General features: G+C 43.4%; 4 protein-coding genes across 4 annotated transcripts; all 4 read right to left on the reverse strand.

The window, feature by feature from the left end:
* Positions 1-485: 485 nt before the first annotated feature.
* LOC310938398 (trace amine-associated receptor 2-like) lies at positions 486-3065 on the reverse strand (the record flags this gene model as incomplete). The annotated part of the gene is made up of 3 exons (XM_083902891.1): positions 486-649; positions 2055-2695; positions 2896-3065. 3 exons carry the CDS (start codon positions 3063-3065, stop codon positions 486-488), a joined length of 975 nt encoding a protein of 324 aa, XP_083759017.1.
* Positions 3066-4156: 1091 nt separating this feature from the next.
* On the reverse strand, positions 4157-6556 carry LOC310938399 (trace amine-associated receptor 8a-like; the record flags this gene model as incomplete). The annotated part of the gene is made up of 4 exons (XM_083902892.1): positions 4157-4345; positions 5581-5586; positions 5690-6227; positions 6387-6556. The coding sequence occupies 4 exons, from the start codon at positions 6554-6556 to the stop codon at positions 4157-4159; spliced, it is 903 nt and encodes a 300-aa protein (XP_083759018.1).
* Positions 6557-7650: 1094 nt separating this feature from the next.
* On the reverse strand, positions 7651-10322 carry LOC310938400 (trace amine-associated receptor 8a-like; the record flags this gene model as incomplete). Its single annotated transcript, XM_083902893.1, has 3 exons — positions 7651-7976; positions 9372-9952; positions 10153-10322. 3 exons carry the CDS (start codon positions 10320-10322, stop codon positions 7651-7653), a joined length of 1077 nt encoding a protein of 358 aa, XP_083759019.1.
* A 1054-nt stretch (positions 10323-11376) lies between these two features.
* Positions 11377-14362, reverse strand: LOC310938402 (trace amine-associated receptor 3-like; the record flags this gene model as incomplete). The annotated part of the gene is made up of 3 exons (XM_083902895.1): positions 11377-11492; positions 13337-13917; positions 14118-14362. The coding sequence occupies 3 exons, from the start codon at positions 14360-14362 to the stop codon at positions 11377-11379; spliced, it is 942 nt and encodes a 313-aa protein (XP_083759021.1).
* Between the last annotated feature and the right edge of the window lie 995 nt (positions 14363-15357).

The raw sequence follows: 15357 nt of genomic DNA on the forward strand, positions 1-15357 counted from the left end.
CTGTTTGGGGGTCCTGGAGGGGAGGGTCTGTCAGATAATCAAACCTCGGATTCAGGAGGACCATTGTGTTTTCCGTCCTGGTCACGGAACGGACCAGTGCTAAATTCTCGGCAGGGTCCTGGATGATGCATGGGGAGTTCGCCCAACCAGTCTACATGTGCTTTGTGGACCTGGAGAAGGCTTTTGATTGTGTCCCTCTGGGAGTCCTGTGCAGAGTGCTCTATATATTAGGGGTACCGGAACTCTTGATAAGGGCCATTAGGTCAGAGCTTGGTCCGCATTGCCGGCACGAAGTAAGATTTGTTTCCAGTGGGGGTTGGACTCCGCCAGGGATGCTCTTTGTCACAGGTTCTGTTCATAACCATTATAGACAGAATTTCTATATGCAGCCAGGGCGTTGAGGGACTCCGGTTTGGTGGGGTCAGGATTGGGTCTCTGTTTTTTGCAGATGATGTAGTCCTGTTTGCTTCATCGGACCATGACCTTCAACCCTCACTGGAGTGGTTCGCAGCCGGGTGTGAGGTCACTGGGATGACAATCAGCACCTCCAAATCCGAGACCATAGTCCTCAACCAGAAATGGTAGACTGCCCTCTTCGGCTTGCGGGTGAGATCCTGCCCCATGTAGAAGAGTTTAAGTATCTCAGGGTCTTGTTTACGAGTGAGGGAAAAATGGAGCGGGACATTGATGGGACGGATCTTAAGGTTTACTAATCTACACCCTTTTCAGTCTGTAATATATGAGGAATATGTCCATGCATTTATTTTCTTGCTGTTACACAGCCTTTACTGAATGTAAGTTTGTTCAGGTGTTACAAAAAATACTACAGAATCATTTAAATGCGTAACTTTTCTCACCATGAAAGAGTAATGTGAGTAAAAAAAACTGGTTTCCCGTCAACCATGAACTGTTATGGACATTTAAAGTCTCAGGGCTCCATGCCCATTTTTGTTGTACTTATCAAACTCTGTTGTCAGTGGCATTTGGATTATAATGATGTGACTGAAAGTTGGTCTCATGTATTAATGATCATATAATTATACAACATGTGTATGTAAAGCTCAAGCATGTCTTGAATAAACCTCATATAATAGACCTGTGAAACTCAGGGTTGTGTAATTTTTTCAAATTTAAGAGCAGGTCACACTAAATACTTGACATTTTATTCCTTTTTCAGAAAATGGTGTTATTTTTAAACTACATACATGTTTCCTGTATTTACTTGATGTCTGAATGTGTTCCAATAATGTGATTGAGACAAAATTATATTGTATTTGTCATTAAAGCATTGCTAAAACAACAAATGAAGGTCGGCCTTAGGCTTTTGCACTGTACTGTATATGAGTACAATGGGTTTAAATTCAAAAGGCAATGAACAGAAAGGTGTTCAGATTTCTGTATATCCATACACACATATAAAGGGTGTAATAAAACAATATCACATGTGAGAATCAAGGAACAATATATAACAGTTTTATTTTCATTGCATGTTACTCCTGTGCTTTCAGTCTTCTTTGCTTGTCGCTCTAATGCAATTAATAATTCTTATTTTATTCTTACAGTGTTTAGGCTGCTAATAGTATGTCCATACACATCCCATATAAAGCATCTATACATTTTCTGTGTTATTGCTCATCACTCATGTTCTTTGTAATTACTCCACTCCACTGAAAGACTGCTGGCATCAGTGCTAGTGGCTTTGATTTTAGAAAGAGTTTACTTCACGTTTTGAGGCCATTTTTTCTTTATCATTAGATTCAAAGTATTAAAACACATATAGATCTTTGCATCCATGAAACAGAAATGCTTGACACAATCAACAGAAGGCTTTCACACGTATGAATTTAATTTTTCCTTCACAGTCTCTCTTTTCTTCTACATCACACTCACTTCACGGGAGCCAGGCTGCAGAATCTGAAGAGTAAAAATGTGTGTAATGGTTTTTCTGACCCACGGGTAGAAAAAGACATAAATCACAGGGTTAAAGGTCGAATTTAAGTAGATTAACCAATTCACAATTCCCATAGATGATGTCCCACCCCAGGTAGTCTCACCTGAAAGAGCGAAATAATAATATGGACATGACCAGAGAAGAAAAACTATCAATACAATACCCAGAGTCCTGGCTGCTTTAATCTCAGATTTCATTGCTTTTACATTCTGGGAAAGCTCCACTTTAACGACCGCGACGTGAGAGCGCATGGCCCGAGCCTGAGACACAGCCACCACGAACACTCTCAAATACAGAACTGCTATGATTACAATGGGGCCTAAAAACGTGCCAATAAGAACAACAAGTCCTTCAGCGAAACCGACCACAACTACACAATTTCCATAGCAGGTTTTATACATGTCAGGCTGTTTGAAGACATCCCTGAATATCCAACTGCCTTGTATGCCGGAAAATACCCAACACAGACAAACACAGAGTTTAACTCTGTTCAGAGTTACTCTGGTGGTGTAAAACATGGGGTTACAAATTGCTATATAGCGGTCGACTGAGATGAGCACCATGCTTCCCACTGAAACGCAGACAACGAGGGTAGCGAAGAAATAATGCACGACACACATGACGTCGCCCAAGAACCAGCAGCCTTCACTGTGGAGGAGAAGAAGTGGCATCTGCAGGAAACCCACGATGAAGTCAGCGACAGCCAGAGAGAGGAGGAGGAGGTTGGTGGTGGTGTGGAGCTGCCTGAAATCAGAGAAAATCAACACTGACAACACAGATGTTCTATGTATAACCAACAACATATAATATTGGGAGACATACAAGAGTAGATAAGTGCATTTACAGATGCAGTAGCAAATCTTTAAGGATTATTCAAACATGGTTGCATGAGAGACCTAAATTCAATCATATGCTGGAACCATGTGGAGAAATAGTGACTCTACTTGAAGTGTGAGATAGAGATGATGACCAGCAGGTTTAGGATCACGGTCAGTATCGTGATGCAGGACAGCACAGTGTAAGTGATCATGGTCTCCACGTAAGGACCCGTCATCCTCCTGCAGGAGGTGTTGATGTGGGGAAAGCAGAGTTCAACTTCCTCAGGAGCCTCCATGTTCAGAGAGAGAGAGAGAGGAGATGCTGCAGAGAGCTCTGACAGCTTTCTGATCCAACTTCTTCATCATACAGTTCATTTTATTGATGTGTTTCCTTCCTCATCTTACATATGCAAATTCCACCTCATCATAAGGCCAGAGTAAAAAAAATAAAAATAAAGCAGTCCCCTGGTACGCCTGAATGTGCAACCTCAATTCTAAAAGAGATGAGATGCAGTGGTGTGCAGAGACATTTGGAAGGCCAGGGGCAAAAATGAAAAGGGCAACCATTGCGCCCCGTACTGTAATGCAACCTGGGGCAAAAGGCAGCCCGACACTTGGAACTGAATTGAAAGGGAAACATCAACATATCATTGCTTAATTAGAGGCGCCATATGTAAGAATGTGACCAAAAACAGTTACTACATTCAAATTCAAAATACCAAGGTCTTTTAGGTTTCGTTTTCCGACGTAACTGGCAACCCGTGGTTGCTCGGCAGCTGAGACTCTACTGACTGCAATGATTGGTAGACGGCGGTAGGTGGCGCCACATGCCAAAACATGATTTGCAGTCTGCAAAATATTTTTTTTAATGCAAATATTTTGTCTGTACTGTTGTTGTTGGTGAGTTCAGTTTGTTATATGAACATTATTCCTGAGTCTCTGTGACATATTAGGAGGATTTTATGGCCAGTTGCTTTAGATTTATTACATAATGCACCTTTAAGTAAGTTCAAGTTGCGTTTTGTCGCAATGTTTGTCATCGTTTAAAGTGCTGTGTCTTTAAAGATATGCATGAAAGCCATGGTATGTTATTGAGATATAGAGGGACATCATTTACATCCCACATTTCATCTAAGGACACATTTCGAGAAAATGTCATATTGTAACCCCAGAATCCACATCGGTCTGTTATGGTGAAGACATCTTCACAAAATCTCAAGTTTCCCGTGGACCTAGGCTCCAAGCCTCACCTTTGGTTCTGAGCTATGGGTGGTGATTGAAAGAACGAGATTGTGGGTACTAGCGGACTAAATAGGTTTCCTCCACTGGGTGTCTGGACGCTCCCTTAGAGATAGGGTGAGAGACTCCATCATCATCTGGGAGAGGCTCAGAGTAGAGCCGCTAGAGCCGGATGAGGTGGCTCAGGCACTTGGTCAGGATGCCTTCTGGACGCCTCCATGGTGAGGTGGTCCGGACACATCCCACTGGGAGGAGACCCGGGGTTAGACCCGGCACTTGCTGGAGAGACTCTGTCTCTCAGTTGGCCTAGGAATGCCTCGGGATTCCTCCAAAAGAGCTGGACAAAGTGGCCGGGGAGACGGAAGTCTGGGGTTCTCTGCTCAAGCTTCTAACTCCGTGACCTGACCTCGGATAAGCAGTAGAAAACTGATGGATCTCCGGTATCACTGGTATCAGTGGTATCAGTGGTATCAGTGGTATCACTCAAAGTTAAAGTGTGCAGTTTGATTGATGTGTCCAGATCCAATTAATTTGTTGCGGCTGTTCAATATGATTGGATGGTGTTTTTATAGGCCTGTCTGTTCCACAGCTGACTGAAATTTGTTTTACTTTTGTGACAATGCATACAGAAAAGGCTGTGTAACAGCACAACAATAAATGCATAAACATACTACTAATATATAACAGACTGAACACTTTGCCGCTTCCTCTCTCAAACAACCAGGACATAAAGAAAAACACATGTTATACAAAGGTTTACTTATCTACACCCTTTTCAGTCTCGCTTTTCAACTCTCTTTCAACTTTTTTTCACCATGAAACAAACATGTTATTAAAAAATGAAACTGGTTTCCCCGTCAACCATGAACTGTTATGGACATTTCAAGTCTCAGGGCTCCATGCCCATTTTTGTTGTACTCCAATTCTGTAGTCAGTGGAGTTTGGATCATAATGATGTGACTTGAAGTTGGTCTCATGTATTAAGGATCATAGAATCATACATCATGTGTATATATCAAATTTATTAATATATACCCATACACATAGATACTGTAATGTAACGGTGTAATATGTTAGAATCAAGAACAGTGAACAATATTTAACAGTTCTATCTGTATTGTATGTTAATTCTGTGCTTCTAGTCTTTGCTTGTGGCCCTTATGCAATTCATTATTTTTTATTCTTGCAGTGCTTTTTAATTCAGAATTATTTGTGTTATTGTTTATCACTCATGTACTTTGTGTAGTTACTAGTCTCCACTGAACTACTGGTGACATCAAAATCACAGGATTAAAACACGTATAGATCTTTGCATCCATTAAACAGAAATGCTTGACACAATCACAGAAGGCTTTCACACATTTCCATTTAATATTTTCTTCACAGTCTCTCTCTCCTTTTACATCACACTCACTTCACGGGAGCCAGGCTGCAGAATCTGAAGAGTAAAAATGTGTTTAATAGTTTTTCTGACCCACGGATAGAAAAAGACATAAATCACAGGGTTAAAGGTCGAGTTTAAGTAGAATAACCAAATTACAATGCCCATAGATGATGCCCCGACCAAGGTACTCTCACCTGCAAGAGAAAAACAATAATATGGACATGACCAGAGAAAAAAAACTATCAATACAATACCGAGAGTCCTGGCTGCTTTAATCTCAGATTTCATTGCTTTTACATTCTGGGAAAGCTCCACTTTGACGACTGTGACATGAGAGCGCATGGCCCGAGCCTGAGACACAGCCACCACGAACACTCTCAAATACAGAACTGCTATGATTACAATGGGGCCTAAAAACGTGCCAATAAGACCAACAAGACCTTCAGCGAAACCGACCACAATTACACAACTTCCATAGCAGGTGTTATACATGCCAGGCTGTTTGAAGACATCCCTCAATGTCCAACTGCCTTGAACACCGGAAAATATCCAACACAGACAAACACAGAGTTTAACTCTGCTCAGAGTGACTCTGGTGGTGTAAAACATGGGGTTACAAATTGCTATATAGCGGTCGACTGATATGAGCACCATGCTTCCCACTGAAACGCAGACAACGATGGCAGCAAAGAAATAATGCACAACACACATGACGTCGCCCAAGAACCAGCAGCCTTCACTGTGGAGGAGAAGAAGTGGCATCTGCAGGAGACCCACGAGGAAGTCGGCGACAGCCAGAGAGAGGAGGAGGAGGTTGGTGGTGGTGTGGAGCTGCCTGAAATCAAAGAAAATCAACACTGACAACACAGATGTTCTATGTTTAGGAGAAATACAAGAGCAGATAAGTGCATTTTAAGCCACAGTAGCAAATCTTTAAGGATTTAATTGATACATTTAATTATGCTGGAACCATGTGGAGAAATTGTGACTCTACTTGAAGTGTGAGATAGAGATGATGACCAGCAGGTTTAGGATCACAGTGAGTATCGTGATGCAGGACAGCACAGTATAAGTGATCATGGTCTCCATGTAAGGACCTGCTCTCCTCCTGCAGGAGGTGTTGATGTGGGGAAAGCAGAGTTCAGCTTCCTCCAGAGCCTCCATGTTCAGAGAGAGGAGATGCTGCAGAGAGCTCTGACAGCTTTCTGATCCAACGTCTTTATGATACAGTTCATTTATCTCTTTCCTTTCTCATCTTACATGTGCAAACTCCACGTCATCATAAGGCCAGAGTAAAAAAAAAAAACACAGTCCCCTGGTACGCCTGAATGTGCAACCTCAACAGACAGACATTTGGAAGGGCAGGGGCAAAAATTAAAAGGGCACCTAGTACGCACCATGCGGCCAGGCGTTACTCGTATGCTTAAGCATGGCATGTCCAAAATACAACCTGGGGATTAAGGCAGACGGACACTTGGGACTGAATTGAAAGTGAATATCAACACATTATTAAGCAAGTTCAAGTTACGTTTTTGTCGCAATGTTTGTTACCTTTTAAAGATATGCAAGAAAGCCTTGGTATGTTATTGAGGTATATAGGGGCATCATTTACAGCCCTCATTTCATCGAAGGACACCTTTTGTGACACTGTCATTTCGTAACCCCCGAACCCGTTGGTGGACTCCAGTGGTAAGGGATGCGGTCAAGCTGAAGAAGGAGTCGTATCAGGCCTTTTTGGCCTGTGGAACTCCAAAGGCAGCTAATGGTACGGGCAGGCCAAGTGAAATGGAGCTTCGGCGGTCGCTAAGGCAAAAACTCAGGGGAGGAGTTTGGTGAGACCATGGAAAATGATTTCAGGACGGCTTCGAGAAGGTTATGGTCAACGATCCAGTGACTCAAGAGGTGGAAGCAGTGCACCATCAACACTGTAAAGTGGAGATGGGGTGCTGCTGACCTCCTCAATCCCACTGACACGCCTTCCAATGAGGAAGTAGGGCTTGGGGATTCAGGGGTGGGATCTTCTATTGCTGGGGCTGAGGTTACAGAGGTCGTTAAAAAGCTCCTCCGTGGCAGGGCCCCTGGGAGTGGATGAGATCCGCCCAGAGTTTCTTAAGGCTTTGGATGTTGTAGGACTGTCTTGACACACATCTGCAACATCGTGTGGACATTGGGGACAGTGCCTTTGGATTGGCATAAAGGGGTAGTGGTCCCCCTCTTTAAGAAGGGGGCCTGGTGGCTGTGTTCTAACGACATACTCCTCAGACTTCCATGGTAAGATCTATTTGGGGGTCCTGGAGAGGAGGGTCCTTCAGACAATCGAATCTCAGACACAGGAGGAGCAGAATGGTTTTCGTCCTGGTCGTGGAACAGTGGACCAGGTCTACAGTCTCGTCAGGGTCCTGGAAGGTGCACGGGAGTTCACCCAACCAGTCTACATGTGCTTTGATGATTTGGTGAAGGCGTTCGATCCTGCCCCTTGGGGAATCCTGTGGTGAGTGCTCCAGGAGCATGGGGTACTGGAACCCTTGATAAGGGCCATTCGGTCCCTGTACGACCAGTGTCAGAGCTTGGTCTGCATTGCTGGCTGTAAGTCGGATCCATTACCAGTGGGGGTTGGAATCCGCCAGGGCTGCACTTTGTCTTCATAACCTTTATCAACAGAATTTCTAGATGCAGCCACAGCTTTCAGAGCACCCGGTTTGGTGTGCTCAGGATTGGGTCTCTGTTTTTTGCAGATGATGTAGTCCTATTTGCTTTATCGGACCATGATCTTCAACTCTCACAGGAGCAGTTTGCAGCCAGATGTAAAGCAGCTCGGATGACAACCAGCACCTAAGAAACCGAGACCAGGGTCCTTAACCAGAAAACGGTGGATTGCCCTCTTCAGGTTGGGGGGTGAGATCCTGCCCTTAGTAGAAGAGTTTAAGAATATCGGGGTGTTGTTTACGAGTGAGGGAAATATGGAGCGGGAGATTGGCGGATGGATCATTGTAGCATCAGCAGTAATGTGGGCTCTTTAGGTTTACTTATCGACGCCCTTTTAAGTCTGTTATTTCTATGTCCATGCATTTATTTTCTTTCTGTTACAAAGCCTTTTCTGTATGTAATTTTTTTCAGGTATCCTAAAAAAATACTGCACAATCATTTAAATCCATAACTTTGTTCACCATAAAACAAACGTGTTACAAAAAAAAACTGTTTTCCCCTCAACCATGAACTGTTATGGACATTTAAAGTCTTATTTTTGTTGTACTCAAATTCTGTAGTCAGAGGCATTTAGATTGGAATGATGTGACTGAAAGTTGGTCTCATGTATAAATGATTATAGAATTATACAACATGTATATGTAAAGCACAAGCCTTTCTTGAATAAACCTCATGTAAAGACCTTTTTCATTCATAATTTGTATTGTAATGTTTTTATTATTATTGCAATGTTTAGGCTGCTTATGTTTGTCCATACACATCCCATATAAATCATTTAATAATCATTTCAATTCATAATTATTTGTGGTATTGCTCTTCACTCATGTACTTTGTGTAGTTACTACTCCACTGAACTACTGGTGGCATCAGTGCCAGTGTCTTTGATTTAAGGAAGAATTTACCTAATGTTTTGGGGCTTTAATTCACAGGATTAAAACACAAGATCTTTGTATCCAGTAAACAGAAATGCTTGACACAATCAACAGAAGGCTTAGTTTTCAATTTAATGTTTTCTTCACAGTCTCTCTCTCCTTTTACATCACACTCACTTCACGGGAGCCAGGCTGCAGAATCTGAAGAGTAAAAATGTGTTTAATAGTTTTTCTGACCCACGGATAGAAAAAGACATAAATCACAGGGTTAAATGTCGAGTTTAAGTAGAATAACCAAATTACACGGCCCATAGATGTCTCCCCAAGCATGGTAGTCTCACCTGCAAGAGCAATACAAAAATATGGACATGACCAGAGAAAAAAAACTATCAATACAATACCAAGAGTCCTGGCTGCTTTAATCTCAGATTTCATTGCTTTTGTATTCTGGGAAAGCTCCACTTTGATAACTGTGACGTGAGAGCGCATGGCCCGAGCCTGAGACACAGCCACCACGAACACTCTCATATACAGAACTGATATGATTATAATGGGGCCTAAAAATATGACAACAAGACCAAAAAGTCCTTCACCAATACCGACCACAATTACACAATTTCCATAGCAGGTGTTATACATGCCAGGCTGTTTTAAGACATCCCTCAATGTCCAACTGCCTTGTATGCCGGAAAATATCCAACACAGACAAACACAGAGTTTAACTCTGCTCAGAGTGACTCTGGTGGTGTAAAACATGGGGTTACAAATTGCTATATAGCGGTCGACTGATATGAGCACCATGCTTCCCACTGAAACGCAGACAACGATGGCAGCGAAGAAATAATGCACGACACACATGACGTCACCCAAGAACCAGCAGCCTTCACTGTGGAGGAGAAGAAGTGGCATCTGCAGGAAACCCACGAGGAAGTCAGCGACAGCCAGAGAGAGGAGGAGGAGGTTGGTGGTGGTGTGGAGCTGCCTGAAATCAGAGAAAATCAACACTGACATCACAGATGTTATATGTATAACCAACAACATATAATACTAGGAGAAATACAAGAGCAGATTAATGCATTTTCAGCTGCAGGAGTAAATCTTTAAGAATTTTTCAAACATGATTGCATGAGAGACCTAAATTAAATTGTATGCTGGAACCATGTTGAGAAATTGTGACTCTACTTGAAGTGTGAGATAGAGATGATGACCAGCAGGTTTAGCATCACAGTGAGTATCGTGATGCAGGACAGCACAGTGTAAGTGATCATGGTCTCCACGTAAGGACCTGTCATCCTCCTGCAGGAGGTGTTGATGTGGGGAAAGCAGAGTTCAGCTTCCTCAGGAGCCTCCATGTTCAGAGAGAAAGAGAGGAGATGCTGCAGAGAGCTCTGCCAGCTTTCTGATCCAAAGTCTTGATCATACAGTTCATTTATCTTTTTCCTTCCTCATCTTACATATGCAAATTTCACCTCATCGTAAGGCCAGGGTAAAATAACAGTCCCCTGGAGTGACTGAATGTGCAACCTCAACAGAGAGACATTTGGAAGGGGCAAAAATGAAAAGGGCACCTCATGTGCTCCGTTGGGGCAGGCGTTACTAGTACGTTTAAGACAGGCATGTCCAAAATGGGAAAAGTTTGAGCAGCAGATAATTATTTTGTAAATCTCTGGTATCACATGCTGGTCAGGCCTGGCAGATCTAAACATATTGTGAGTGTCTGACCCCTGTCAGAAAGAGTTTCAACTCCTACCCGCCTCCCTTGGGTAGGAGGCGGGTACCCAAGGGGTGGAAGTTCTGCCGGAGACATTGAGTCCGAATGGGCCATGTTTTGCACCTCCATTGTTGTAGTGGCTAACCGGAGCTGTGGCCTAAAGGTGGTCGGTTCGGTGGTAACCCAGTGTAAGGGAGGCTTTCAAGCTGAAGGAGTCCTATCGGGCCTTTTTGGCCTGTGGGACTCTAAAGGCAGCTGTTGGAAGCAGTAGGCCAAGCGGAATGCAGCTTCGGCAGTCGCTATGGCAAAAACTTGGAGGGAAGAGTTTGGTGAGACAATGGAAAATGATTTCCGGACAGCTTTGAGAGGGTTCTGATCAACGATCTGGCAACTCGGGAGGGGGGAAGCAGTGCACCAACAACACTGTGTACAGTGGAGATGGGGTGCTGCTGACCTCGAATTAGGACATTGTGGGTTGTTGGCGGCAATCTTTTGAAGACCTCCTCAATCCCACTGACACGCCTTCCAGTGAAGAAGCAGGGTCCGGGGTTTTTGAAGTAGTTAAAAAGCTCCTTTGTGTCAGGGCCCTGTGAGTGGATGAAAACTGCAAGGAGTTTCTTAAGGACCTGGATGTTGTAGGACTGTCTTAGTTGACATACCTCTGCAACATCACTTGGGCATTGAGGACAGAGCCTCTAGATTTGCAGACCGGGGTGGTGGTCCCCCTCTTTAAGAAGGGGGACCGGAGGGTACGTTCCAACTACAGGGGTATCACACTCGTCAGCCTCCCAGGTAAGCTCTATTTGGGGTCCTGGAGAGGAGGGTCCGTCGAGCAATCAAACCTCGGATTCAGGAGGAGCAGTTTGGTTTTCATCCTGATTGTGGAACGGTGGACCAGCTCTACACTCTCGGCAGGGTCCTGGAGGGTTCATGGGAGTTTGCCCAACCAGTCTAAATGTGCTTTGTGTACCTGGAGAAGGTGTTCGATTGTGTCTCTTAGGGAGTCCTGAGGGCAGTGCTCCGGGTGAATGGGGTACCGGAACCCTTGATAAGGGCCATTCAGTCCCTGACCAACAGGTGTCAGAGTTTGGTCGGCATTGCCGGCAGTAAGTCGAATCCATTACCAGTGGGGGTCCGACTCCGCCAGGGCAGCCCTTTGTCACCGGTTCTGTTCATAACCTTCATGGAGAAGCAGCCAGGGCGTTGAGGGAGTCCGGTTTGGTGGGCTTAGGATTGGGTCTCTGTTTTATGCAGATGATGTAGTCCTGTTTGCTTCATCGGACCATGATCTTCAACTCTCACTGGAGTGGTTCGCAGCCAGGTATGAAGCGGCTGGGATGACAATCAGCACCGAGAGATCCGAGACCATGGTCCTAAACCAGGAAACCGTGAAGTGCCCTCTCCGGGTTTTGGGGGTGAGATCCTGCCCCATGTAAAAGAGTTTAAGTATCTCGCAGTCTTGTTTATGAGTGAGGGAAAAATGAAGCGGGAGATTGATGGACGGTTCTTAAGGTTAAATTATCTACACCCTTTTCAGTCTGTAACATATGAGGAATATATTCATGCATTTATTTTCTTGCTGTTACACAGCATTTTCTGTATGTAATTTTGTTCAGGTGTTCCAAAAAAAATGCATGTGTATGTAAAGCAAAAGCATGTATTGAATAAACCTGACCTTTTTCACAGCAGATATAGAAAATCAGGGTTGTGTTATTGTTCAGATGTAAGGGCATGTCACATTAAATACTTGACATTTTCATTTTTTTTTTCTGGAAAGTATTATTTTTAAACTACATACATGTTTCCTGTTTCTTTTTCTGGATGTCTGGATGTGTTCCAATAATGGAACTGAGACATAATTATACTGTTTGGTCATGAAAGCATTGTAAAAACAACAAATAAAGTTAGGCCTTAGGCTTTTGCACAGTACTGTGTATGAGCAAGATGGGCTCAAAGCAATGCAAAGAAATGTGTCCAGATGTCTTAATATATATCCATTCACACATATAGATACTGTAATATGTTAGAATCAAGGACAGTTAACAATATATAACATTTTAATTTGTATTGTATGTTACTCCTGTGCTTTTTATTGCATTGTTTAGGCTGCTAAAGTATGTCACAACCCCTATGAAGCATTTAAAAATTATTTTAATTCATAATTGTTTGTGTTATTGCTCATCACTCACTTACTTTGTGTAATTAATATAATCCACTTAATAACTGGTGGCATCAGTGTAGGTGGCTTTGATTTTAGGAAGAATTTACTTCACGTTGTAAGGCCTTTTTTTTTTTAATTCACAGCATTAAAACACAAGATCTTTGTATCCAGTAAACAGAAATACTTGACACAATCAACAGAAGGCTTTCACACATTTATATTTAATATTTTCTTCACAGTCTCTCTCTCCTTCTACATCACACTCACTTCACGGGAGCCAGGCTGCAGAATCTGAAGAGTAAAAATGTGTTTGATGGTTTTTCTGACCCACGGGTAGAAAAAGACATAAATCACAGGGTTAAAGGTCGAGTTTAAGTAGATTAACCAATTCACGATGCCCATAGATGATGCCCCGCCCCAGGTAGTCTCACCTGCAAGAGAAAAAAAATAATAATATGAACATGAGCAGAGAAGAAAAACTAGCAATACAATACCGAGAGTCCTGGCTGCTTTAATCTCAGATTTCATTGCTTTTACATTCTGGGAAAGCTCCACTTTGACAACTGTGACGTGAGAGCGCATGGCCCGAGCCTGAGACACAGCCACCACGAACACTCTCATATACAGAACTGCTATGACTACAATGGGGCCTAAAAATATGCCAATGAGTCCAACAAGTCCTTCAGCAAAACCGATCACAATTACACAACTTCCATAGCAGGTGTTATACATGCCAGGCTGTTTTAAGACATCCCTCAATGTCCAAATGCCTTGTACACCAGGAAATATCCAACACAGACAAACACAGAGTTTAACTCTGCTCAGAGTGACTCTGGTGGTGTAAAACATGGGGTTACAAATTGCTATATAACGGTCGACTGATATGAGCACCATGCTTCCCACTGAAACGCAGACAACAAGGCCAGCGAAGAAAAAATGCACGACACACATGACGTCGCCCAAGAACCAGCAGCCTTGGCTCTGGAGGAGAAGAAGTGGCATCTGCAGGAAACCCACGATGAAGTCAGCGACAGCCAGAGAGAGGAGGAGGAGGTTGGTGGTGGTGTGGAGCTGCCTGAAATCAGAGAAAATCAACACTGACAACACAGATGTTCTATGTATAACCAACAATATATAATACTAGGAGACATACAAGAGCCGATAAGTGCATTTACAGCTGCAGGAGTAAATCTTTAAGAATTTTTCAAACATGATTGCATGAGAGACCTAAATTAAATTGTATGCTGGAACCATGTTGAGAAATTGTGACTCTACTTGAAGTGTGAGATCGAGATGATGACCAGCAGGTTTAGCATCACAGTGAGTATCGTGATGCAGGACAGCACAGTGTAAGTGATCATGGTCTCCACGTAAGGACCCGTCATCCTCCTGCAGGAGGTGTTGATGTGGGGAAAGCAGAGTTCAGCTTCCTCAGGACCCTCCATGTTCAGAGAGAGAGAGGAGATGCTGCAGAGAGCTCTGACAGCTTTCTGATCCAAAGTCTTGATCATACAGTCCATTTATCTTTTTCCTTCATCATCTTACATATGCAAATTCCACCTCATCGTAAGGCCAGGGTAAAATAACAGTCCCCTGGTATGACTGAATGTGCAACCTCAACAGAGAGACATTTGGAAGGGCAGGGGCAAAAATGAAAAGGGCACCTCATGTGCTCCGTTGGGGCAGGCGTTACTAGTACGTTTAAGACAGGCATGTCCAAAATGCAACCCGGGGCCAAAGAGAGCCTGATATTGGGAACTGAATTGAAATTTAACATCAATCATCATTTTTACTGTATTGCTTAAAATACTATACACACATTGATTGTAACTATTTAATTAATGCATTGTCACAAAAATGAACGGGTGCATCAATCAAACTGCACACTTTGCCATTCATTGATATTGTGTCAAAACCTCATACAACCATACCTCAAAAAAAACCCTTTAGTATCCGTTTTATAAAGGTGTCCAAGTCCAGTGTTTTGTCATTTAATGTTTGTCAGACTGATCAGGAAAAGTTTGAGCAGCAGATAATTATTTTGTAAATCTGGTATCACATGCTGGTCAGGCCTGGCAGATCTAAACATATTGTGAGTGTCTGACCCCTGTCAGAAAGAGTTTCAACTCCTACCTCTGGCAGAACTTCGACCACGTCCCAAGGGAGGCGGGAGACATTGAGTCCGAATGGGCCATGTTTTGCCCCTCCATTGTTGTAGCGGCTAACCAGAGCTGTGGCCTAAAGGTGGTCGGTTCGGTAGTAACCTAGTGTTAGGGATGCTGTCAAGCTGAAGGAGTCCTATCGGGCCTTTTTGGCCTGTGGGACTCTAAAGGCAGCTGATGGAAGCAGTAGGCCAAGCGCAATGCACCTTCGGCTGTCGCTAGGGCAAAAACTTGGAGGAAGAGTTTGGTGAGACAATGGAAAATGATTTCCGGACAGCTTCAAGAAGGTTCTGGTCAAGGATCCGGCAACTCGGGAGGGGGAAGCAGTGCACCAACAACACTGTGTACAGTGG

Source organism: Microchirus variegatus (assembly GCF_963457635.1).
Source record: "Microchirus variegatus genome assembly, chromosome: 16".
Lineage (NCBI taxonomy): Eukaryota > Metazoa > Chordata > Actinopteri > Pleuronectiformes > Soleidae > Microchirus > Microchirus variegatus.